This window comes from Spermophilus citellus (genome assembly GCF_964194105.1).
Source record: "Spermophilus citellus genome assembly, chromosome: X".
In the NCBI taxonomy this organism is placed as follows: Eukaryota; Metazoa; Chordata; class Mammalia; order Rodentia; family Sciuridae; genus Spermophilus; species Spermophilus citellus.
Genome location: NC_138190.1, coordinates 18,199,663 through 18,221,693, shown reverse-complemented (window position 1 = coordinate 18,221,693; position 22,031 = coordinate 18,199,663). Strand labels below are relative to the sequence as shown.

The window sequence follows — 22,031 nt, the reverse complement described above, 5'->3', positions numbered from 1 at the left end:
ATGAATATGATATATTATTATACAATATTTCTTAGCAGAAACACCATTAGCATTTTGAACAGGAAAGTTGTTTGTGCTGAGGGCCTATCCCCTGCATTGTGAAGTTTTTATCTCCCTGATTACCATCCCTGTAGATTCCCCCTCAGAATGCCTCTACACATTTCAGAATGCCTCTACACATTTCAGAATGCCTCCCATAGAGATGGCATCTACTTCTCTTACATTGAGAAGTCCCATCAAGGGAGGACTTTATGAACTCAGCCTGGGAAATAGGCGTGGGGCAGGGAGGAACAGAGTGTTTTGAAGCATTAGACTTATGATATGAAGAAGGCATTAGGTAAAGGCAGGCATGACTTGGAGATGATCCACAGCCATCTGCATCCCAGCACCTCTCACTTGTGAGCTGTGACTGGGGTAAAAGGTACAGGTATAAGGGCAGTGTTAGTGAACAAGTAGAGAGGAATCCCAGGCTGTGTTGCCCTGGGCTTTTTATGTTGTGCTAACAGGATTAGCATTAGTGCTGGAAGAAAAGGAGAAATAATTGGAAGGTTTGAACAGGGCAGAGGCATAATGAGATCAGTGAGACTGTTTCCACAGTTGAGGGGAAGGTGGTAAGAACTTGAACTGGCAGTAGTGATGAGTCCTCTATCATCTGTTGAGGAAGAAAGTAAATATACCCTCAGGTTATAAATAGCTTCTGTCACTACTTTATTATAGGACTTTCCCGGAAATACAAACTTCTAGGGGATAAAGAAACACCTGAAAAACTCAAAGGCCTGTACATTGTAAAGATTTAATCTACAGAATCATCACTGCTATTTCCCTCCCCGCCTTTTTTTTTTTTTTTCTGGTACCAGGGATTGAACCCAGGGGTGCTTAACCACTGAGCCACATACCCAGCCCTTTTTTGTATTTGTATTTAGAAATAGGGTCTCGCCAAGTTGCTTAGGGCCTCGCTAAATTGCTAAGGCTGGCTTTTGAATTTGTGATCCCAGCCTCCCAAGCCACTGGGATTATAAGTCTTCACCACCACACCTGGCTGTTTACCCCTTCTTGAGAGGTTCTGTGCTTGGCTAAGGAAGCATCACCATGCTGGCAATTGGCACACTACATTCCCTGACAATGCTAGTGTCTGTGAATGTGGTCACAGGTCCACGTGGATAGATGCCATCAGGAGGAAGGGGAAGCCCAGAAAGAAGCCCAGATTCTGTGTGTTGCAGTCAAGTTTAGTGCTGATGATGCAAAAGGTCCCTCCATGACCTTTGCCATTGAATCCTAGTCCTACACAACCCCAAAGCCCATCCCAGAACTTCTCTCACAGTGTACTGTTTAGGCTTTGAACTATCTTTCTCCTCTGCTAGACCATTGGCTCCTTGGATAGCCCCTTAGCAGATGGTGGTTAATGAGTGCATTTTTTCCTCTTTTATTTACTTTCAAACTTTGTCAAAACATGTATGCTTTCAGAGTTGTGGCAGGTTTTCCTAATTAATGCATTTTTTTACATCTGCATTTTTTCCTTTGTTTTTTAGTTGCATGGTAATGAATTTTGTCCTGTTTTGGATGCAACATTCGTAATGGTGGCTCGTGATGCTGAAAATAAAGGGTAACTGCTATTTTTCCATAATTCTTTTTTTTTTAAAGAGAGAGAGAGATAGGGGGAGAGAGAGAGAGAGAATTTTTTTAATATTTATTTTTTAGTTCACGGTGGACACAACATCTTTGTTGGTATGTGGTGCTGAGGTTCGAACCCGGGCCGCACACATGCCAGGCGAGCACGCTACCACTTGAGCCACATCCCCAGCCCTCCATAATTCTTTATTTTGAACAATTTGAAAGATACATAAAACTGGAAATAAACTATAATGAACTTCCATACATTCATCATCTGGACTTAGCAGCTGTAATTGTAACATTTTTTGCCAAATTTACTCCATTTATTTTTTTCTTTAAAGAAAATTTATAATGTTTTAAAGCAAATCTCAGACATAATGACATTTCACCTCCAAATACTTCAGTGTAGGCATCTTTATAAAAATGGGGATATTTTATTTATTAACATGTATTCATGTATTGATTATACATCTTAATGGGGTTCAGTGTGATATTTTCATATATGCATACAACATGCACTGATCAAATCTAACCATCCTTTTGCCAACAATCTCTAGTAATCACTAATCTACTTTCAGGTAACCTCGTTTAGCTTTCACCCATTTCACTACAAATGACTATGTGGCTGAATAATACTCCATATACTGAATAATATGACATATTCTTTATCCATTGATCATTTTCTGTGTATCTTGTCTGATTCTGTATTTTAGCTATTGTGAATAGTGCTATAATAAACATGGGTATTCAGATATCTCCTTTGTATGCTGATTTTATTTCCTTTTTGAATATATACACAGAAGTGGGAGAGAGATATAGTAGATTCCTTCTTTCCCTTTCTTCTTTCCTTCTTTCTTCACCCCACCCCCTTTTTTTTGTACTGTAGATTGAACCTAGGGAAGCTCTGTCACTGAGCTACATACCTAATTTCCCCTTTTTTGAGACAGTGTCTTGCTAAGTTGCCCAAGTTGGCCTCAAACCTGTGATTCTCCTGCCTCAGCCTCCCAAATACCTGGTATTGCAGGCATGCATCACTGTGTCCAGCTTGATAAATCTATTTCTAAAAATATGTTATGTATTATGTTCTGCATAATGGCTATTCTAATTAAAATTGCCAAGAAGAGTTCATTCACTCTCCTCCATATCATCACCAGCATTTTTTGTTTTGCAATGCTGGGAATTGAACCTAGGGTCTCACACATACTAGGGAAGCACTCTACCACTGAACCACACCCATAGCCCTACTTTTTGATAATAGCCATTCTAATTGGGATGACCATAGTTTTGATTTGCATTTTTCTGGTGACTAATGATATTAAGTGTTTTTTCATATATTTGTTAGCCATTTGTATCTCTTCTTTTGAGAAGTGTTTATTCAGAATTTTTGTGTATTTTTAGTTGGATTACTTATTTCTTTTAATTGTTTGAGTTCCTTGTATTTTGTGAATATCAACCACTTGTCAGATGTACAGTTCTTGTCAGATGTACAGTTTGCAAGTATTTTCTCCCATTCTTTTTTGTAATATATTTATTTTTTTAAAGTTTATTTTTAGGTGGACACAATATCTTTATCTTACATTTATGTGGTGCTGAGGATCGAACCCAGTGCCTCGTGCATGCTAGGCGAGCACTCTACCACTGAGCCACAACCCCAGCCCTCTCCCATTCTTTATGTTATGTACATACTGTTGATAATTTCCTTTGCTGTGCAGAAACTTTTTAGTTTGGTATACTCCTATTTGTTTATTTTTGCTTTTGTTTCCTGTTCTTTGGGATGTTTTGGGATGTTTTTAAAAAATCCTTGTTCTTGATGCTCAAGTGTTTTAGTCAGCTTTTTCACTGCTGTGACTAAAGGATCTGACTGAACAACTATAGGGGAGGAAAATTTTATTTGAGGGCTCACAGTTTCAGAGGTCATAGTTCATAGAAGGTTGGCTCCATTTCATGAGGGGCTCGAGATGAGACTGAACATCATGGTGGAGTGTGTGGCAGAGGGAAGTAGCTCATATCATGGTGATCAAGAAGCAGAAAGAGACTCCACTCTCCAGATACAAACATATACACCAAAGCCACACCCTAATTCCTACCTCTTCCAGCCACACCCTACCACTTCAGATATTAGGCTAAGGCTATAACCCAAGCATTCTCCTCCAAACCTTCTTGCATTGTCTCACAGGTGAGATTTGGGGGACATCATATCTAATCCATAACACTCACTGTGTGCTATCTTTTGTCAGTAGGGGCTCCCATGTTCTTTCAACCTTTTTCCACTAAGTCTTTGATACCTTCTTGCTCTCTGGTGTGACAAGAAGTCTTGGGCAAATTTTACACTTCCTGCCCAGGCCTGGAGTCAGCCATTTTTCCAAGGAATCCTGAAGTACTTTTTAGAAGGAGCTAATATTCAGAGATCAAAATCTGGGCACTGGAACTGTATATTGCTATGATTTTGTCACTGTTTCTAGGGCTTTTCAGGATACAGAGCTAGGATATATACATCAAACAACAACAGCAAAAAGTCCCTACAAAATCTCATGAGCAGATTCAATCATTTTCAAGTCAAATTTAACTGTACAGACATTTACTTATCTTTTTTATCTTAAATTGAATTTTTGGCTCCCAACAACAGTTTTATCCAAGGAATCCAAACAGAAAAAACTGTCTAATTGTGGGCTGAGAGGGAATGTTATTAGATTTCTCTTTGTGCAGGACAGAATCCAGCAGCCTATGAGAGATCTCATTTGTACTAGAAACTTGATTAAGCAGCAAGAAATGAGAACTCTTTCCTACTGTATAGCAAGCTTGCTTGGAAAACCAAGTCAAGAATGGAATATACCAAGAATATATACCAATATATACTAATGAAATATAGCTAAGGATAGCTCCCATCTACACCTATCCCTCCCTCTATCCCTTAGCTGACCTACTGTGGACAGTGGCTGGCCTGACTCCTTTTCTTTTTTTTTAATATTTATTTTTTTAGTTATAGCTGGACACTATTTTTATGTGGTACTATTTTATTTTTATGTGGTGCTGAGAATTGAACCCAGTACCTCACGCATACTAGGCGAGTAGTGCTACCACTTGAGCCACATCCCCAGCCCCAGGCCTGACTCCTTTTCAAACAGCCTGGGCATTGGTCCAAATTTCTCTTCCAACTGATGCATTACAGTTTTCAAAGCTGCTATTTCAATTCTTTTATTTCCACTATTGTTTCATAAAACCTTTGGATTCTACTACAGAACAGGGCTCTTTTCCCTTTTTTATTTTGAAAGATTTGATGCTTACAGAAAAGTAGGGAGAATAATGCAATGAACCCCCATTGTGCTTGTCACCTGAATTCACCAGTTAACATTGTACCTCATTTGCCTTACTTCCTTGCTCTCTATAAATACACATATACACACATTTTTCCTTAATTATTTGAAAGTAAGTTTGAGACTGCTTCACCCATTAGTAGTTAAGCATGTATCTAACAGAAACAAAAAAATTCTGCTACACAACCTCAATGCCTTTGTTATAGCCAAGAAACTTAATATGATTCTCATTCACATTTCACCAGTTGTCCCTAAAATATCTTTATAGCTCCCCCCCCCATTCAAGATCTGATCAAGGATTTTGTGCTGTAGTTGGTTATGGTTCTTTAGAAGAGTGCCCCTACCAATTTTCTGTTTTCTAAGACACTGACATTTTTGAAGAGTCTAAATTAATTGTCTTATAGAATGTTATACCATCTGTATTTGACTTTTTTCTTGTGATCAGAATTACACTTTTTCAAAAGCATCAGTATTCATTTTATGTGAACTTTCCATTGTACTGATGAGTATGTAATCAGAAGTCTTCCTTAATTTTTCCAATATTCTTGTGTAAGCAATATTCAAAATGAATGGCAGAAGTCTTTAAAACTAGTAATTGTTCACCTTCAATTTTTAGTAGATAAAGGCGCATCTTAAATTGGATTCTTTTCTTTTCTTCTCTTTAGGCCAGCATTTGTAAATCCACTCATCCCTGGAAATGTGGAGGAAGAAGAGCTCTTTAGACAAGGAGAATGTACATAAACTTGTTTATAATAAAATAAGTTTAAGAAGTACATTAATTATACTGCAGAAGAAATTATTTAAGATCATTTTTGGACTCCTCATACCAATCAAATGTGTTACTCATACCAAGAATTTTTATTGAAAATACCTTTTTTTTTTTTGTTCTTTGGACTCCATGATTTGAGCAATTTTTTTGACCAGATGAAGTTAAGTGAAGCCATTTGTTTTCTCATTTTTAATGCTGGTCAGGGCTCTAGACCAGGATAATAACAAGTTTTCTCTCATTGAACTGATAACTGGTATAATTTCCATCTGAAAGCAAAGACTCACTGAAGAAATTTGGGGAGGAGACATGTTGGGGACTGAACCATGGCATTGTGCATGCAATGCAAACACTCTGCCATTGAACTACATCTTGAGCCCCTCACTAGAAATTTTATGTGGCCTCTGTAGCCTTCTCTTGGATATAAGTATTCTGGTAGAATTTTTTTTTAATTTTTATTTTTTAATTTGTTCTAATTAGTTATACATGACAGTAGAATGCATCTTGAAACCTCAAAATACTGCCTTTGTAGGCCCCAAGGCACCCAGGTCAGGACCCCACGTGCCTTAGTGTGACCCTCCTAATCATAGCTCCTTATTCTCCTATGTTCTAGTGAATAAGGGGAAAAGAATTGCTTTCAGTTCTACTTCATTACTCAAAATGGCTCCCAGTGCCGAGGAGAGGAATACCATACATGAGATGTTTCTTAGCACACTGGATCCAAAGTAAGTTAGGATGACGAGAATCCAAGAAAGCACTTAAGCTTTGGCCTTTTCCAGAGCCAAACCTCCTTGAGTATATTGGGAGTTATTTGTGAATGTTTTCCTTCTCAACAGTGAAAACATATTGTTAACAGGGTTTAATCAATCTCTGTTTGTATAGGACTATAAGTTTTCAGAGTCGAGTTTTGCCTCCTAATGCAGTGTGGATGGAGAGTACAAAACTGAAGAGCTTGGAAGTTTGCCACCCTCAGGTATTTAAAAATTTGTGAGAAATCTTCTGAATAGGTTAGCTTTGCAGTCATGATATTTGTCTGAGATTTGATGGACCTTTTAAACTGACTATATTTTGTGGTGTAGTTAATTCCTTTGTTCTGTATATGAAGGTGAACATAAACTTCTTTTATCAATCTTTACTTATGTCCTATAGGAACGGAACATTTTCAATCGTATCTTTGGTGGTTTCCTTATGAGGAAGGCATATGAACTTGCATGGGCTACTGCTTGCAACTTGGGGTGAGTTAAATTTAAATAGTCTTAATTTTTTAAAATATTTATTTATTTTTATTTATTTTTTAAATACACGACAACAGTGGAATGCATTACAATCCTTATTACACATATAGAGCACAATTTTTCATACCTCTGTATATAAAGTATGTTCATGCCAACGTATGCCATTATACATGTACTCTTTTTTGCATTGCAATTCTTAATAACCCTTATGCCACAATTTTTCATATCTCTGTTTGTATATAAGTATGTTGGCCCCAAATTCAAATCTTCATACATGTATTTTGTATAATGATGTCCATCACATTCCACCATCCTTGCTAATCCCCTTCCTCCTCCCTTTCCCCTCCACCCCTCTTCCCTATCTAGAATTAATGTAATCTTCCCATGCTTTTCCTCCCTACCCCACTATGAGTCACGCCCCTTGTATCAGAGAAAACATCCAGCATTTGTTTTTTTTTTTTTTGGATTGTCCAACTTCACTTAGCATTATCTTCTCCAATGCCATCCATTTACCTGCAAATGCCATGATTTTGTTCTTTTTTAGTGCTGAGTAATATTCCATTGTGTATAAATGGTCTTAATTCTGAGAAGCAATTTATACTACTTTTGTTAGTCAGCTTTGTGTCACTGTGACCAAAATACCTGACAAGAACAACATGCAGTGGTGCATGCCTGTGATCCCAGCAACTTGGGAGGCTGAGACAGGAGGTTCGTGAGTTCAAAGACAGCCTCAGCAAAAGTGAGGCACTAAACAACTCAATGAGACCCTGTCTCTAAATAAAATACAAAATAGGGCTGGGGACATGGCTCAGTGGTTGAATGCCCTGAGTTCAGTCTCTGGTACCACCACCCGCCAACAAAAAGAACAACTTACAGGAGGAACAGTTTATTTTAGCTCATTTTCAGAAATTTATTCCATGGTTGGCTGACTTCATAGCTCTGGGTTCGAGGTGAGGCAGAACATTATATGGCAGAAGGGTATGAGAAAGGAAAGCACTTTAGGACATAGCAAGCAGGAAGCAGTGAGAGAAAACTTTGCTCACCAGGGATAAAATATAAACCCTAAAGGCATGCCCCTGTGACCTACCTCCTCCAGCCACACCTCCCCTGCCTATAGTTATTTCCTGATAGCCCATTCAGCTACCTGTCTACAGTTACCACCCAGCTAATCCATATCAGTGGATAAATCCATTGATTAGGTTACAATTCTCAAGATCTAATCATTTCACCTCTGAACATTATTGCTTTTTCTCTCATGAGATTTTGGGGGACAACTCATATCTAAACCATAGCAGGTAACATTTCATAGCAGGGTAACATTTCAGATCCAAACCATAACACCATCCCACTGAAAAGAAACATTTTGAACCAGTCTGGATATATTTAGGAATATATTATATCTTTTCATTTACTTATTTATGGTGCTAGGCATTGAACCCAAGGATTTGCACGTGTTAGGCAAGCACTCAACCATTAAGCTACATTTCCAGCCCAGAAATATGTTTCTTTTAACATTAAAACTTTTTAAATTTGTTCTTTTTAGTTATACATGGCAGTAGAATCTATTTTGTTGTTTTCAAATGAATACCACACTGATACCAGCTGAGTGTGACCTTCATTTTTTAAAAATATTTTTTAGTTGTAAAGGGACACAATACCTTTATTTATTTTTATGTGGTGCTGAGGATCAAACCCAGTGCCTCACACATGCTAGATAAGTGCTCTACCACTGAGCCACAACCCCAGCCCATGACCTTCATTTTAAGAAGGCTGTTGCCCTGAATTAATAAATTAGTGCATTAAAGACCTGAGAAAATATAAAAGGGTAAAGATAGTGATTTTGGCTCTATGTGGTTGAATTGGCATCTCTTACCATTCATCACTGGTGTGATGATTTCCCCTTCCCTACATTTATTCTATGTTCGTTTTTTAAAAATATTTTTTAGATGTTGACAGACCTTTATTTTATTCATTTATTTATATACGGTGCTGAGAAATGAACCCAGTGCCTCATACATGCTAGGCAAGTGCTGTATCACTGAGCCAGAACTGTAGCTCCTCTTTGTTCATTTTTGTTTTGCTTCTGTTAGTTGGGAAAATTCAAGATCATCTGAATTTTGTAATTCACCCAAATTCTACTTTTCTCCAATAGTGGTTCCCGATCATTTGTGGTAGCAGTGGATGATATCATGTTTCAAAAGCCTGTTGAAATTGGCTCATTGCTCTTTCTTTCTTCACAGGTAGGTTAGAGGTGAAAAGCTTTTTTAATGTCAGTTGGGCTTAAGAGAGGTTTCTATATTCTGAAGCCATTGTTTCTTTTATGATTGCCTTTCTTCCCCTTCTTAATGCAGTTGACTAACTATAGCATTTCTAATCTGTTAGGTATGCTTTACTCAGAACAATTACATTCAAGTCAGAGTACACAGTGAAGTGGCCTCTCTTCAGAATAAAGAGCATATGACCACCAATGTCTTTCATTTTACATTCATGTCAGAAAAAGAAGTGCCCTTGGTTTACCCTAAAACATATGGAGGTAAGCAGTGATTATTGCTTTTCCCTAATGAAAGGAAGAAATTTTAAAGAAAAAAAAAATTCAATTCTTGGGATTGAACCCAGGGCCTCACACATGCTAGGCAAGAGCTCTACTGCTGAGCTACATCCCCAGCCTTCTTTTAAATTGTAATAGGAAGTGCAACAATGCTTGTCAGTCCAAGAGCATGTCCTTAAGAAATTTTGCTTTTGAGGTTCTATAGCCATGAAGGCCAAAGACGCCTCCATAGTCCTCAGGTGGCTGTTGCTGCTCTTCCCACCTGTTTGTTATCTGCGGACAAGCAACCACTGGTAGTGAAAGCCTAGTCCTGCCAAAGGAAAGGGACGGGAGTTATGACCTGTTTTCTTAGGAATGCTGCACACGTCCATCCCAGTAGTGCATCCCTATTGCTGGTTTTGCATGCTTACTGCTGCCTGAGTGTTCCCAAATAGTGTCTTGTTTGTATGCTTTTATAGTATGTTTCAAATTTCTCCAGGGTTATCTTTCTTGTGTTTCAGAGTCCATGTTGTATTTAGATGGGCAGCGGCATTTCAGCTCCATGAGTATCCCTGTGAGCTTGAGAAAAGACTACCGTGTGGAGCCCTAGGAAAACCTCACTTGTTGCAAACCAGCACTCCACCTGCAGTGACATAGTGCCTAATGAAAGCCAATCAAGTGTATTTGGTTTTAGTATTGCTTCTTATCCTTCATATACAAGGAGAATGTATTCAGCTTTTAGGATATTCAGAAAAGCAGAACAAGAGCAGCTGGGTGAGGCTGAGACAATAAAGTTATTAAACAATAAATACTTTAAAAACTGTATTAATTGTGAACCTACATGTTGGCCCTCCATCCCTATCTACTAAAGGAATTAGGGCAGAATGCCTTTATATACAGTTGGACACATTCTTTTCTTACTCATACTGCAGCAATCAATATATAGTTTCCTGCCAGGGTAATTGGATGACATTCTCTAAACCTGACCAATTCCCCTGTGTCATCTAAAACCCCATCAACCTTACATGACTGTATTTGCTTCCCTTTACTTCTCAGCTTTTTTTAGCAGAGGGTGTATGAAAAATTAGAGTGAAAGGATCCAACAAAGGATATGGCATCTGCAAAGACTTGTGGGAAGATTTAGTTTTAAAATTCCATCAGGAGGTATTTAGAGATGGCATAGATGAAGAAACACAGGGGCATCTGTTCATTCTTTCATTCATTAGACAGTTATTCAGCACACTGTGCTAGGGGTTGGGCAGGATACATCTGATTTTAAAATAATAGCTGAATGAGCAGGCACCACCCTCGGTACTTGACATGTATTAGCTTATTTATTTCATCCAATCAGCATTGTGAGGCAGGTTCTGTAACTTTTGTAGGATTAGTACACTCAGAAAACTGAAGCACATATAGGTTAAGTAACTTGCTCAAACCCAATATCACAATATCACCTAGGAATGGAAAGGAAGGCATTCCAAACTTTTTGTGTGTGTGTGCTAGGGATCAAAACCAGGGCCTTGCATGTGCTCTACGTTGAGTTACAACCCCAGCCAGCATTCCTATTAATCTGCAGCCAAGACAAGACAGTTTATTACCCGAAGGGAGGAAAACATGATCAAATTTGGAAGAGACCAAAAAAAAAAAAACAAATCAAAACAACAACAACAAAACACTATATAGAAGGAAAAAGAAATCTTTGAAAATGCTGTTCCCGAGATGAAAATAGTCTCCTTTGGTATGGGTTCCAGGTCACAAATGTGCCTCTGACTTGGAATTAGCTAGAGTGTTTTAAAATTTTTTATATTAATTTATGTAATTGTATTAAAATCACAATATCATTCACCTCTGGCATAAAAAGTCCTGGGAACAAACAGCTTTCTCTCAGAGGCATGCAATTTAACTCAATGGGATCAAGCCAATGCTATACTATAGTAGCCTGTTTCTGCACATTGTAGTATCATCCAAAGATATACCTGGTCCTTCAGTATATTTTTCATAACTACCTATAATATGGTGGGAACTGGTGAGTCTAGGTGGCTAATGGGGGCCCTGGGAACTTTTGTGGGTATGTTAAGTGGAGCTCAGTTAAGAGATCTAATACATACTATTGTATATATTATGCATTATATAATTAGCCATTTGTTGCTGTGCAATGAAGCTTTTTCTAGAACCTTTTTTTTTTTTGCTATTATAAACAGTGTTGCAGGAACTATCCTAAATATCTAAAACATTTGACTCCTAAATTATTTCCTTAGGCAAAGTGTAAAGAAGTGAACTATTTAGGTTAAATAATATGTATACAATAGTATGAAGGCTTTGAATATGTATTTTATTTTTATTTACTTATTTGCTTTTTCTGTGGTACTGGGATTGAATACAGGGGCACTGAACCACTAAACCACATCAGCCCTTTTTATTTTTTATTTTGAGACAGGGTCTCACTAAATTACTTAGGGACTCTCTAAGTTGCTAAGGCTGGCTTATAACTTGTGATTCTCTTGCCTCAGCCTCCCTAATGGCTGGGAATACAAGCAAGTACCACTACGTCTGGCTCTATATGTATTTTACATAAGCCTCTAGAACAGTTACACAAACTCACCTATCAGCAATTTTTCTGAACTTTGCTATTTTGTCTTTCCTTGTAAAAACACCTTTGCTGTTTTTTTATTCATCTTTGCTGTTTTGAGAGGTGAAAAATGACATTTGTTAATTTCCTTTCTTTGAATTCTCCTGAGATTGAAATGAAATTGCTTATTGTCTTTTTAATTAATTTGTTCAAGCCATTCTGGAGGTCAGAATCTTAACCCAAAATTGTTACCATCTACCAATACAGGAGTAAGAACTATGGGTTTTAATTTTTAATACAGGACTTTAAGTAATGAGATGCAGCAAATTATAAAGGATATAACAATTGGTTCTGGATTATTAGTGTTTTTTCACTCTCAAGGAACACATAAGAAGTTTTTAATTTTTAATAATTCTTTTAATTTTCAGATTCACAACATTTGCATAACTATGAGAAAACATTTTCATGCCCTTCCAACAAAATAAGAAAACATAGCAGTACCTTCTAATAATCAAAACAAAATTTCATTATTTAAAAAAAAGTCATACATACTAATTGGGAAATTAAAGTTTATCTTAGAATCAACTTCAGTCAGGAAGGCTTCTTTTGGACAAATGAAGAGTTAATGTACATATCCTAGTACATATCCTAGTTAAATAAAAAATACATAACACAATGGGCTATTCTAAGATTTATAACCCTTTTAATTTGAGGAGTTCCAACAATGTCTATTCTAAAACATATAGTAAAATAGCTCTTAGAAAAAAATTGATGAGCAGACTTTAGTTTTAGACAAACTTGCCTACTTTCTGATTATATCACATCACCACAACCAATACAATGCATTTTTTTCCTGAGAAAAAGCAAAACTAAAATTTAAATTAATACAGAATTCTTCACATATTCATCCAATCTATCAAATATAACTCATATAATAAAACCTACAGTACATATAATTATGCACCAAAAAATGTAGATCTGTCAATTTCATTTACCCAAGTCAAAGAAAAAACTTTAATAACATAAAAACACAAATGTAAGCTAGATCTACTTTGAGGACACTTTATCATATTTCTACATCAAAAGGATGTATGCTTGGACAACAGCAGAAATGCTGTTAAAGCTGTTTGCTATAAATTAAAATTAATTAAACAAAAGATCAAAAAGTCTCCAAGTTAAACTTCACAAAACAAAAACACTGCCTTCTGATTTAATTTTCAGGATAAGACAGGGAAAAATGCAAGTATCTTGCTTTCTATTTCTGTCTATAAACAAAAGTCCAATATCAACATAAATAATACTATAAGGAAATAAACACATAGTTGTGTTTCAAGTTTCACAACATAAAAAATACTGTGATATAATGCTCTCACAGTAAATTTTCATTTTTATATTGTGTTATTTTTTGTTTGTTCGTATTGGTGGTTGTGCTGGGGAAGAAACCCAGGGCACCTCATAAGAGCTAGGCAAGTGCTCCAGCACTATTACACTCACAAGCTCTTTAAAAATTTTTTTTTTTAACAAGTAACAATTAGTGAATGAATTGGGAATAGAGAACAAAAGTGAAAGATATTTTTATATCCATAAGAATCAAACTTAGTTAATCACAGCTGTTAGCAATACAATAGAATAGGTGTGTGTGTGTGTGTGTGTGTGTGTGTGTGTTTTGCTGGGGCTTGAACCCAGGGCCAACTGAGCCATCTCTCCAGCCCCAGAGTGGCTTTTTTAAAAGACAGCAACATAGCTCTGGCATTTACTCTGTTGCTATGTTTTTGCCCTGGATTGAACCTAAGACCTCACAGATACTGGACAAGCACCTTGCCACTAAGTTACACCTAAAACAGCTATTAATAACAGAAATGATATGGATCCTTATTACTCCCTTTTACAGAAACATATTTGTACATTCTCTGTAATCACACGGTCCTTTAAAGACTGCGTTTGCTTACAGAACAGATGACAATTTTATAAAGCTTTAAACCATAAATTTTTAAGGATTCTGACAGAACAGACAGCTTCATAATACAGCTTCAGTACATCAGAAAATACTCCCTTTACCCATGTATTACTTTGTATATTTCTCACACTTTTGAAAAACATTTTTCTGTAAGAAATGAGCACTTTTAGATAGATTATAATTACCACTAGTAGAATTTGTCATTGTCGTATCTTTTTTTGATCCACTTCACCTGGATCTTAAAAGAAGGGTGCTCATTTTAATCTGTTGAATACCTTATGTCAGTTTTATCTTCTGGACTTTTTTTTTTGGACTTCCCTTCTCTTACCAAGTTGGATGCAGATGAGGATGCAGCTCGGAAAGGATACCCATCTGGGGATCCTTTTTGCCGATTTGGATACATTTCTTGTTTATCCACAGACTTCTGAAGTTGTATCGCCAACAACCTATCCTCTTCTTCTTGTTTATGTCTCTCAAAAAGTTGGTGCTCCAAAGTCATCATTTTTTGGGTGAAGCTTACTTCTGATTCCTCTTGATCCGAGGGAGATTTCTGGAACAGTTCTCTTTTTGCAGAACAGCGTGGATTGTTGACTGCTTCAGATGAAGATTCCTCATTTTTTCTTTTGGCAATATTTTTGCTGATCAGTAGGTGAGACCCTTTTTGTTTCTCAAAGGTGTTGTTTCCAGTTTTCGGTGTAGTGCTCTTACTCTGAGCTTTGCCATAAGGCTTGACTGCAGCTTGTATAGAGTGGTGAGCTCCAGGTTTAAGTCTTTCAAGCATGACAAACAACTCTTTATGACAACAGCTTGGGCTGGTTTGGGCTTTACCTTCAAGGTGCTTTTCCATACCAGAGACATACAACTGTGGCACAGGTGTCTCCATGGAAGACTTTGCACCTTGTTTTTTAATTTCAAGGCCTATTCGTGAAGAAACTGTTGGCATGTTTTCTTCAATTTCTTGCTGCATTGGGCTTTTACCATCACTGTCCATGTTCTTGGATACGTAGTTTTTTCTGACTTCTCCTACAACCTCAGACTGTGATGCTGGCTCAAATTGATGCAGAGGTGACAAATACCTGTCTTCAATATGTTTTTGTTTGTTCTTTCTTTTCTTTTGTGACTTTGTTGCAACTGGTTCAGATTCTGCAGAATTCAGAGGAGAAGCCAAGATACTTCCGTCAGAGGAACTGTTGGCACTTAGGTTTCTTGCCTGTTCCTCCTTTTCCAAGTCCAGGTCACTTTGCCTCCGTCTTATCTTTTTTTCTAGCTCCTCCTCCTCTGCCAACAATTTCTGTATGTATTCTTCACTAGCTTTGCATTGCTCTTCTTCCCGGGCCCAGCGCTCTGCCTCCATCTTGCTCATTTCCTCTTCATATTCTTTTCTCAGTTCCCCGGGAGTACTTAACACGCGAACTGTTTGGTAGTCTTCAACTTCTTTCTCTGATTCTTGCCCAGAAATTCTGAGCTGACATTCCTTTGGGTAGTGTTTTTGAATCATCTCCCACAGTTCCATATTGACAAGAGAATTTCTTCGAGTATGGTACCGAGTCCATGAAGATACCCAGAGGCGACAGAAAGGACAGCATAAATTCGCCTTTTCCATGGTCGACAGGAAGCATGACTTACACAGCGTGTGGTTACAAGGCAGAGTCACAGGTTCTATTAGAATTTCCAGACATATCTGGCACTGGTATTCGGACAATGAAGGAATGGTGTGTTTGGATAGTGCCATTTCAATCTGTTGACAAGGTCTTCTTATCAGTAGCCGAAGACCGAGAAGCTCTCGTCAAATAATTGCTTCGCCACAAGGCGGCGGCTCAGAAAAAACGCTGTTTCCGCTGAGAAGCCGGAACTTCCGGAACTTCCGTTTGACACCTATTGTTGGGTGTGCTGGAGTTTTTTGTGCCCCATCCCACCGAGCCCCGCCCCGGTCTGTCAATCCTCAGCATGCCGGCTTCCTTTGTGTCAGCCACATTTGAGAACTTACAAACCAGTGAGTGTACCGCTTGGTGTCTAGCATGGTTCCACCTGTTGAGGGTTGGAAATTGTTCTGTATTGATGTGCAGAAATCACAATTTCTCTTCAGGCATTTATTACCAAATAATAATAATTTATTACCTAATAATAATAATTTATTACCTAATAATAATAATTCCTAGTTTGGGCTGACATATTTCTTCAATGTATGGTCTTTGAGGATAGTAGGTTGCTACTGTTGTTTACTTTGCAGCATTGAGGATTCGACACAGGGGTACCATTGGGCTACATTCCCAGCCCTTGAGCCCTTTTTTTTTTTTAGATAGGGTTTTGCCAAGTTGCCAAAGCTGGGCTTGAATTATAGATGCGTGTCACCACAGCTGGTATGTTGTTTATGTATCTAAAGATATTTGCATGCTGTGGCACACACGTTTTTCCAGCATCTTAGGCGGTGACAGGAGAATTGCAAGTTCAAGGTCTTTCAGCAACTTGATGAGAACCTGTCTCAAAATAAAAAGTTAAAAAGGGAGGTTGGGGGCTGGGGATGAGGCTCAAGCGGTAGCGCGCTCGCCTGGCGTGCGTGCGGCCCTGTTGGATCCTCAGCACCACATACCAACAAAGATGTTGTGTCCCCCGAGAACTAAAAATAAATATTAAAAATTCTCTCTGTCTGTCTGTCTGTCTCTCTCTCTCTCTCTCTCTCTCTCTCTCTCTCTCAGAAAAAAAAGGGAGGTTGGGGGACTGGGGATGTGGCTCAAGCGGTAGCGCGCTCGCCTGGCATGCGTGCGGCCCTGGTTCGATCCTCAGCACCACATACCAACAAAGATGTTGTGTCCGTCAAGAACTAAAAAATAAATATTAAAAATTCTCTCTGTCTGTCTGTCTGTCTGTCTCTCTCTCTCTTAGAAAAAAAAGGGAGGTTGGGGGCTGGGGATGAGGCTCAAGCGGTAGCGCGCTCGCCTGGCGTGCGTGCGGCCCAGGTTCGATCCTCAACACCACATACCAACAAAGATGTTGTGTCTGCCAAGAACTAAAAATAAATATTAAAAATTCTCTCTGTCTGTCTGTCTGTCTGTCTGTCTCTCTCTCTCTCTCTCTCTCTCTCTCTTTCTCTCTCTCTTAGGAAAAAAAGGGAGGTTGGGGGCTGGGGATGAGGCTCAAGCGGTAGCGCGCTCGCCTGGCATGCGTGCGGCCCAGGTTCGATCCTCAACACCACATACCAACAAAGATGTTGTGTCCGCCGAGAACTAAAAATAAATATTAAAAATTCTCTCTGTCTGTCTGTCTGTCTGTCTGTCTCTCTCTCTCTCTCTCTCTCTCTCTCTCTCTCTTTCTCTCTCTCTTAGGAAAAAAAGGGAGGTTGGGGGCTGGGGATGTGGCTCAAGTGGTAGCCCGCTCGCCTGGCGTGCGTGCGGCCCAGGTTCGATCCTCAACACCACATACCAACAAAGATGTGTCCGCCGAGAACTAAAAATAAATATTAAAAATTCTGTCTGTCTGTCTGTCTGTCTCTCTCTCTCTCTCTCTCTCTCTCTCTCTCTCTCTCAGAAAAAAAAGGGAGGTTGGGGGACTGGGGATGTGGCTCAAGTGGTAGCCCGCTCGCCTGGCATGCCTGCGGCCCAGGTTCGATCCTCAACACCACATACAAACAAAGATGTTGTGTCCGCCGAGAACTAAAAATAAATATTAAAAATTCTCTCTCTCTCTCTCTCTCTCTCTCTCTTAGGAAAAAAAGGGAGGTTGGGGGCTGGGGATGTGGCTCAAGTGGTAGCCCGCTCGCCTGGCGTGCGTGCGGCCCAGGTTCGATCCTCAACACCACATACAAACAAAGATGTTGTGTCCGCGGAGAACTAAAAAAAAATATACATATATATATTAAAATTCTCTCTCTCTCTTTAAAAAAAAAAGGGAGGTTGGGGATCTAGCTCAGTGGCAGAGCACTTGCCTAGCATGCACAAGGCCCTGAAAAAAATTAAAAAGGGCTGGGGATATCAGTGGCAAAATGTCCCAGGGGTCAATTCCCAGTACCCCCCCCCACAACAAATAAATGATTATAAAAAATACTGAGGATGTAGATAGTGGTGTTTTTGCCCCAGGATTCAATGCCTAGTACTGCAAGCCAGTAAACTCAAAAGCCATATTTGATTTTGTGGGATGGCTGGGCTTACCTAGGAGATTATTCTGCTTTATGTGGTAGTCCTTGGTAGTCAACTATGTTCAGCTGGGAGCTCATCTGGGACTGGACCATCTGGCTCCTCAGCTGGGGTGTATTGAATGGGTGATGCTCTCTAGCAGACTGGTTGGATATATTCAATGGCAGCTGGAGAGGACTAGAAGCAGCCAAAGATTTTCAGGTCTTAACCACATCATTGCTCTGCTTTTCATGGAGGGAATGATCAATGGTATCGCTGAAATTGACAAAGGTGGGTAGGGGAAAATGGCATTGATTGGACGACTGAGAAATTGCTGGTGGAAAAAACTTTGAAAAAGTGGTAGTATCTTGGGTTACACAGTGAAGGGCCAAGTCATTTCAAGCTTTGTTGGTCTTTCTTCAGTGAATTCCTCACTGGTGTTAGACAGATATTCTTTTACAAAAGCTTTATTGTCAGGTAACATTAGGAAATACTGCATGACTTTAATACTTCATGAGTATTTTATAATGCGTATCAGTTTACAAAAGATTGAAAATAGGGCCATAAGAAAACCTGCTTCAGCTGACCTGTGGCACATATCTTTAATCCCAGTTACTCATAAGGCTGAGGCAGGAGGATGACAAGTTCCAGCCCAGCCTGGGCAATTTTAGTGAGACTAGCTCAAAGTAAATCAAGTCTGGAATAGTGGTGCACTCCTATAATCCCAGCAAGTTGGGGGGCTGAAAGCAGGAGGATCACAAGTTTGAGGCCAACCTCAGCATCTTAAAAGATCCTCAGCAACTTAGCAAAACCTACTCTCAAAATAATAAAAAGGACTAGGATGGGGGCTGGGGATATAGCTCAGTTGGTAGAGTCCTTACCTTCCATGTACAAGGCTCTGGGTTCAATCCTCAGCTACACACACACACACACACACACACACACACACACACACACCAAAAAAAAAAAAAAAAAAAGGACTGGGATGTAGCTCAGTGGCAAAGCACCTGTGGTTCAATCCCCAGTACCAAAAAACCAAAACACACACACACAACTAAACAAAACTGTCTGGAGCTGCTCTGGAAATACATGCCCTTAAGCAAGAGAACAATTATTGCACCCTGCAAATTTATCTCTGCTTGGATAATGAGGCATGGCTCCAGGAGTAGACATTACTTGATGCAGTTGAGTTACACTCACCTGTCCCTTTGTAATCCTCCCCCTTTGCCCTTTTTGGGATAGAATGTACCATGGAACCTGCCCTTGTGTGTCCCCTATATAAGAATAAAGAATTCCAGTGGCTTTCCCTCTTTTTATATGGGCCCCTAAGGTTGGAAAGCGGTCTCAGATTTTGAAAAGGCACTTCTGTGTGTTGGTGTTTTTTCTTAAGTTAATGGAATAGTCAGATTTGTGAACTCAGCATAGGTCGACAGCTAGGAAAGATGGCGATAAATGGAGTCGCCGCTGGGATGTTTTAAGGTAGCTGATAAAATGTATATGGCTAAAGTGTAGCCCTCTCTCATAAGCATGATTTTTTATGACTTATTGTGAAACTAATGTGGGTTTTTGTGTTTTGAAATGTTTTAGATAAGAATTTTTGAATTTATGTGCTGTAAATTAATGTTTAGAGAATGAAGGAAGAGAGGAGAGATTGTTTTATTTGTGGGATGTAAAATTCCAGAAGTTTTCTGCTTCTAAAAAAGTAAAGTATTTTTCAAATTTTTATTTGATTCTTACTTTCTAGAATTATTCAGACAACTTGAATTGGGCAAATAAATCTGCTGAGCCTCTCACTGCATCCCTACCAAAATTTAAAATCGAGTGAGCTATAACTCATCTGCTGTCACACAGATGCAGGGCTCCAACCTGCCACTGGCAATACTTTTAACCTTTAGATAACCTGGCCTGGGTGCCAAACGCCTGCCCGCTAGCACCTGCATCTGCCACTTAGCCCGCTGTTGAGTTGGGGGAATTTTGGGGTGCCCACATGCTGCGAAGGGAGAGTGCAAAAGACGGAAGCACAACTGCTCTGCAAGCGGGCTAACCTCTGAGGACAGGTCACATAGATAAGGCAGGGTCCCATCCATGGGGTCCTACTCAGGTTGGGCAATACAGTGACTCCAGGGGAGGTTAAAACTCTTGGGGACGCTAACCCCCCCATGGCGCCCGCCCAAAGGGACTGAAGCGCAGCTGCGGCTTCCTGAGTCCTCATGGTCCCGGAAGTAGCAGAGTGGGGGGAGCAACGGGGTACTGGATGGTGACCTGCGGGCACAGAGTGTCTCTGGAGGCTTATTTTCAGGGCCTGCCATTCAGGCCCTTTTTCACGGGCACAGGCCCCATCCCAGCGGGAGGGACCCAGCGCCCAGTGGCAACCTGGCTTCCCCATCCCAACTTACGCCAGCTGGCCCATCAGCCAGGGGATCACAGGGCCATTACTCAAACCTCTGTGACGCCAGGGGAATGGCGAAAGCCCATGTGATGCAGTCGCAGAGGGACTGCAGGCAGGGGAAGGCAGTCAAATTGAACTGAGTCAAACCCACTGGGGAAGCTCCCGGGGCTGGCGGGACCCTGCCTTGGGCAACAAGCCCTGCCCCTGCGGGGCAAACTCAGATGTAAAGTACATTGCAATGGATCCAAATATTTTAAGAAACATATGGTTTCATAAGCTTTACATAATTATAAGCTATACCTTTATTCTTAATGCATATTTTTCCAGGTAGTTGGATAATCTATAGTCCTTAATTTATAGAAAAATTAACACATGTGTCTATTTGTTTAATTAATATATATCTATTTGCTTCTAACTGCCTTCCCGCAACAGGAAGCATGTAATTTATACCTTTATACATGTATTTATCTGGTGCTCTGATTTTTATAGTTAAAAATATTTAAGATAGGGGCTGGGATTGTGGCTCAGAAGTAGAGCGCTCAACTAACACGTGCAAGGCCCTGGGTTCAATTTTCAGCACCACATAAAAAATAAAATAAAGATATGTGTCAACATATAGGTAAAAAATAAAAAAAATATAAAAATATTTAAGATAAATGTATTTTACTATAAAAATTTTCTTTCAAGAGATAATACAACCATCAAGTAATCTCTAATTCTCAAATTATTGTACAAACTTTTATAAGATGATAAACAGATATGATTCTGTCAACAAATGTCTAAAGGTTTTAACTACATTTTCATTGAGATATTTCTTCTTATCAAGGTACAATAATTTGTTTAGATTCTCAGATTTACAGAAATTGTTCCAAAGTATAATCAAAGAAATAATTCTAAAAAAGGAAAAGAAGATACTTCTTCAGAGAGGAAATATACATTGGAGGTCCTAAGGAGAAGAAAGAAATCATCTTTGGGTAAAAGAAAAGGTCTTTATATTCTAAATTATAATGATGAAAGGATTTTTGTAAATAGGGAAATCTTTATATATTTATCTAGACAGATGACATAAAAAGTTCAAACAATTGAAAAATAGATTTATGTATAACTGGACTGACTATAAATATTTGGAGTGATCAGTTCTAGGATATTTCAGGCTATTTCCCTGATTTTATTATGCTGATGTAAGCTTTCTGTCCACGTTCTGACATGACAGAGCTTATTAAAATATTAAGCTTATACCTAATAATTATTGCTGTTTGAACAAGGACCAGTTTTTAATGAATCAAATTCATACATCATTTATCAAAACATAAATATTTTAAAATGCTTACTTAAATTCCAATTTTGACACTTCTCCTTGGAGACTAAATTTGATTGATTCAAAGACATCAGTAATGATTACTGCTGCTTCTTGCATATTTCTTCCGTTTGTTGAATATTTGGGATTTGGGAGAACATTTTATTACAACTCAAGCTCTCCAAATTAAAGTCATACGTTAGTTTTGAGCAATAAAATTTACAAACTTTGTGGGTAATTCATTTGCATTATATAAA

At 38.9% G+C, this 22,031-nt stretch overlaps 2 protein-coding genes across 4 annotated transcripts in view; one reads left to right on the top strand and one right to left on the bottom strand.

Moving 5' to 3' along the window:
• Positions 1–10,278, top strand: part of ACOT9 (acyl-CoA thioesterase 9) — a 41,497-nt gene extending 31,219 nt beyond the window's left edge. For all 3 annotated transcript variants that reach the window (XM_081277502.1, XM_081277501.1, XM_081277500.1), the window contains 8 exons: positions 1,530–1,603; positions 5,591–5,658; positions 6,305–6,416; positions 6,574–6,664; positions 6,841–6,926; positions 9,079–9,166; positions 9,309–9,459; positions 9,975–10,278. In XM_081277502.1, the coding sequence (XP_081133628.1) occupies positions 1,530–1,603; positions 5,591–5,658; positions 6,305–6,416; positions 6,574–6,664; positions 6,841–6,926; positions 9,079–9,166; positions 9,309–9,459; positions 9,975–10,063 (759 nt within the window). In that variant the 3' untranslated portion in view covers positions 10,064–10,278. The remainder of the gene's footprint in view (positions 1–1,529; positions 1,604–5,590; positions 5,659–6,304; positions 6,417–6,573; positions 6,665–6,840; positions 6,927–9,078; positions 9,167–9,308; positions 9,460–9,974) is intronic.
• Positions 10,279–13,428: 3,150 nt separating this feature from the next.
• Positions 13,429–15,831, bottom strand: LOC308639303 (E3 ubiquitin-protein ligase RNF168-like). Its single transcript, XM_081277503.1, has one exon. It carries the CDS (start codon positions 15,709–15,711, stop codon positions 14,239–14,241), a length of 1,473 nt encoding a protein of 490 aa, XP_081133629.1. The 5' UTR covers positions 15,712–15,831; the 3' UTR covers positions 13,429–14,238.
• Positions 15,832–22,031: the final 6,200 nt, after the last annotated feature.

What these genes read in the sequence shown, in the direction of transcription:
- LOC308639303 (XM_081277503.1), bottom strand. Translation starts at nt 15,711, where the DNA reads ATGGCACTATCCAAACACACCATTCCTTCATTGTCCGAATACCAGTGC.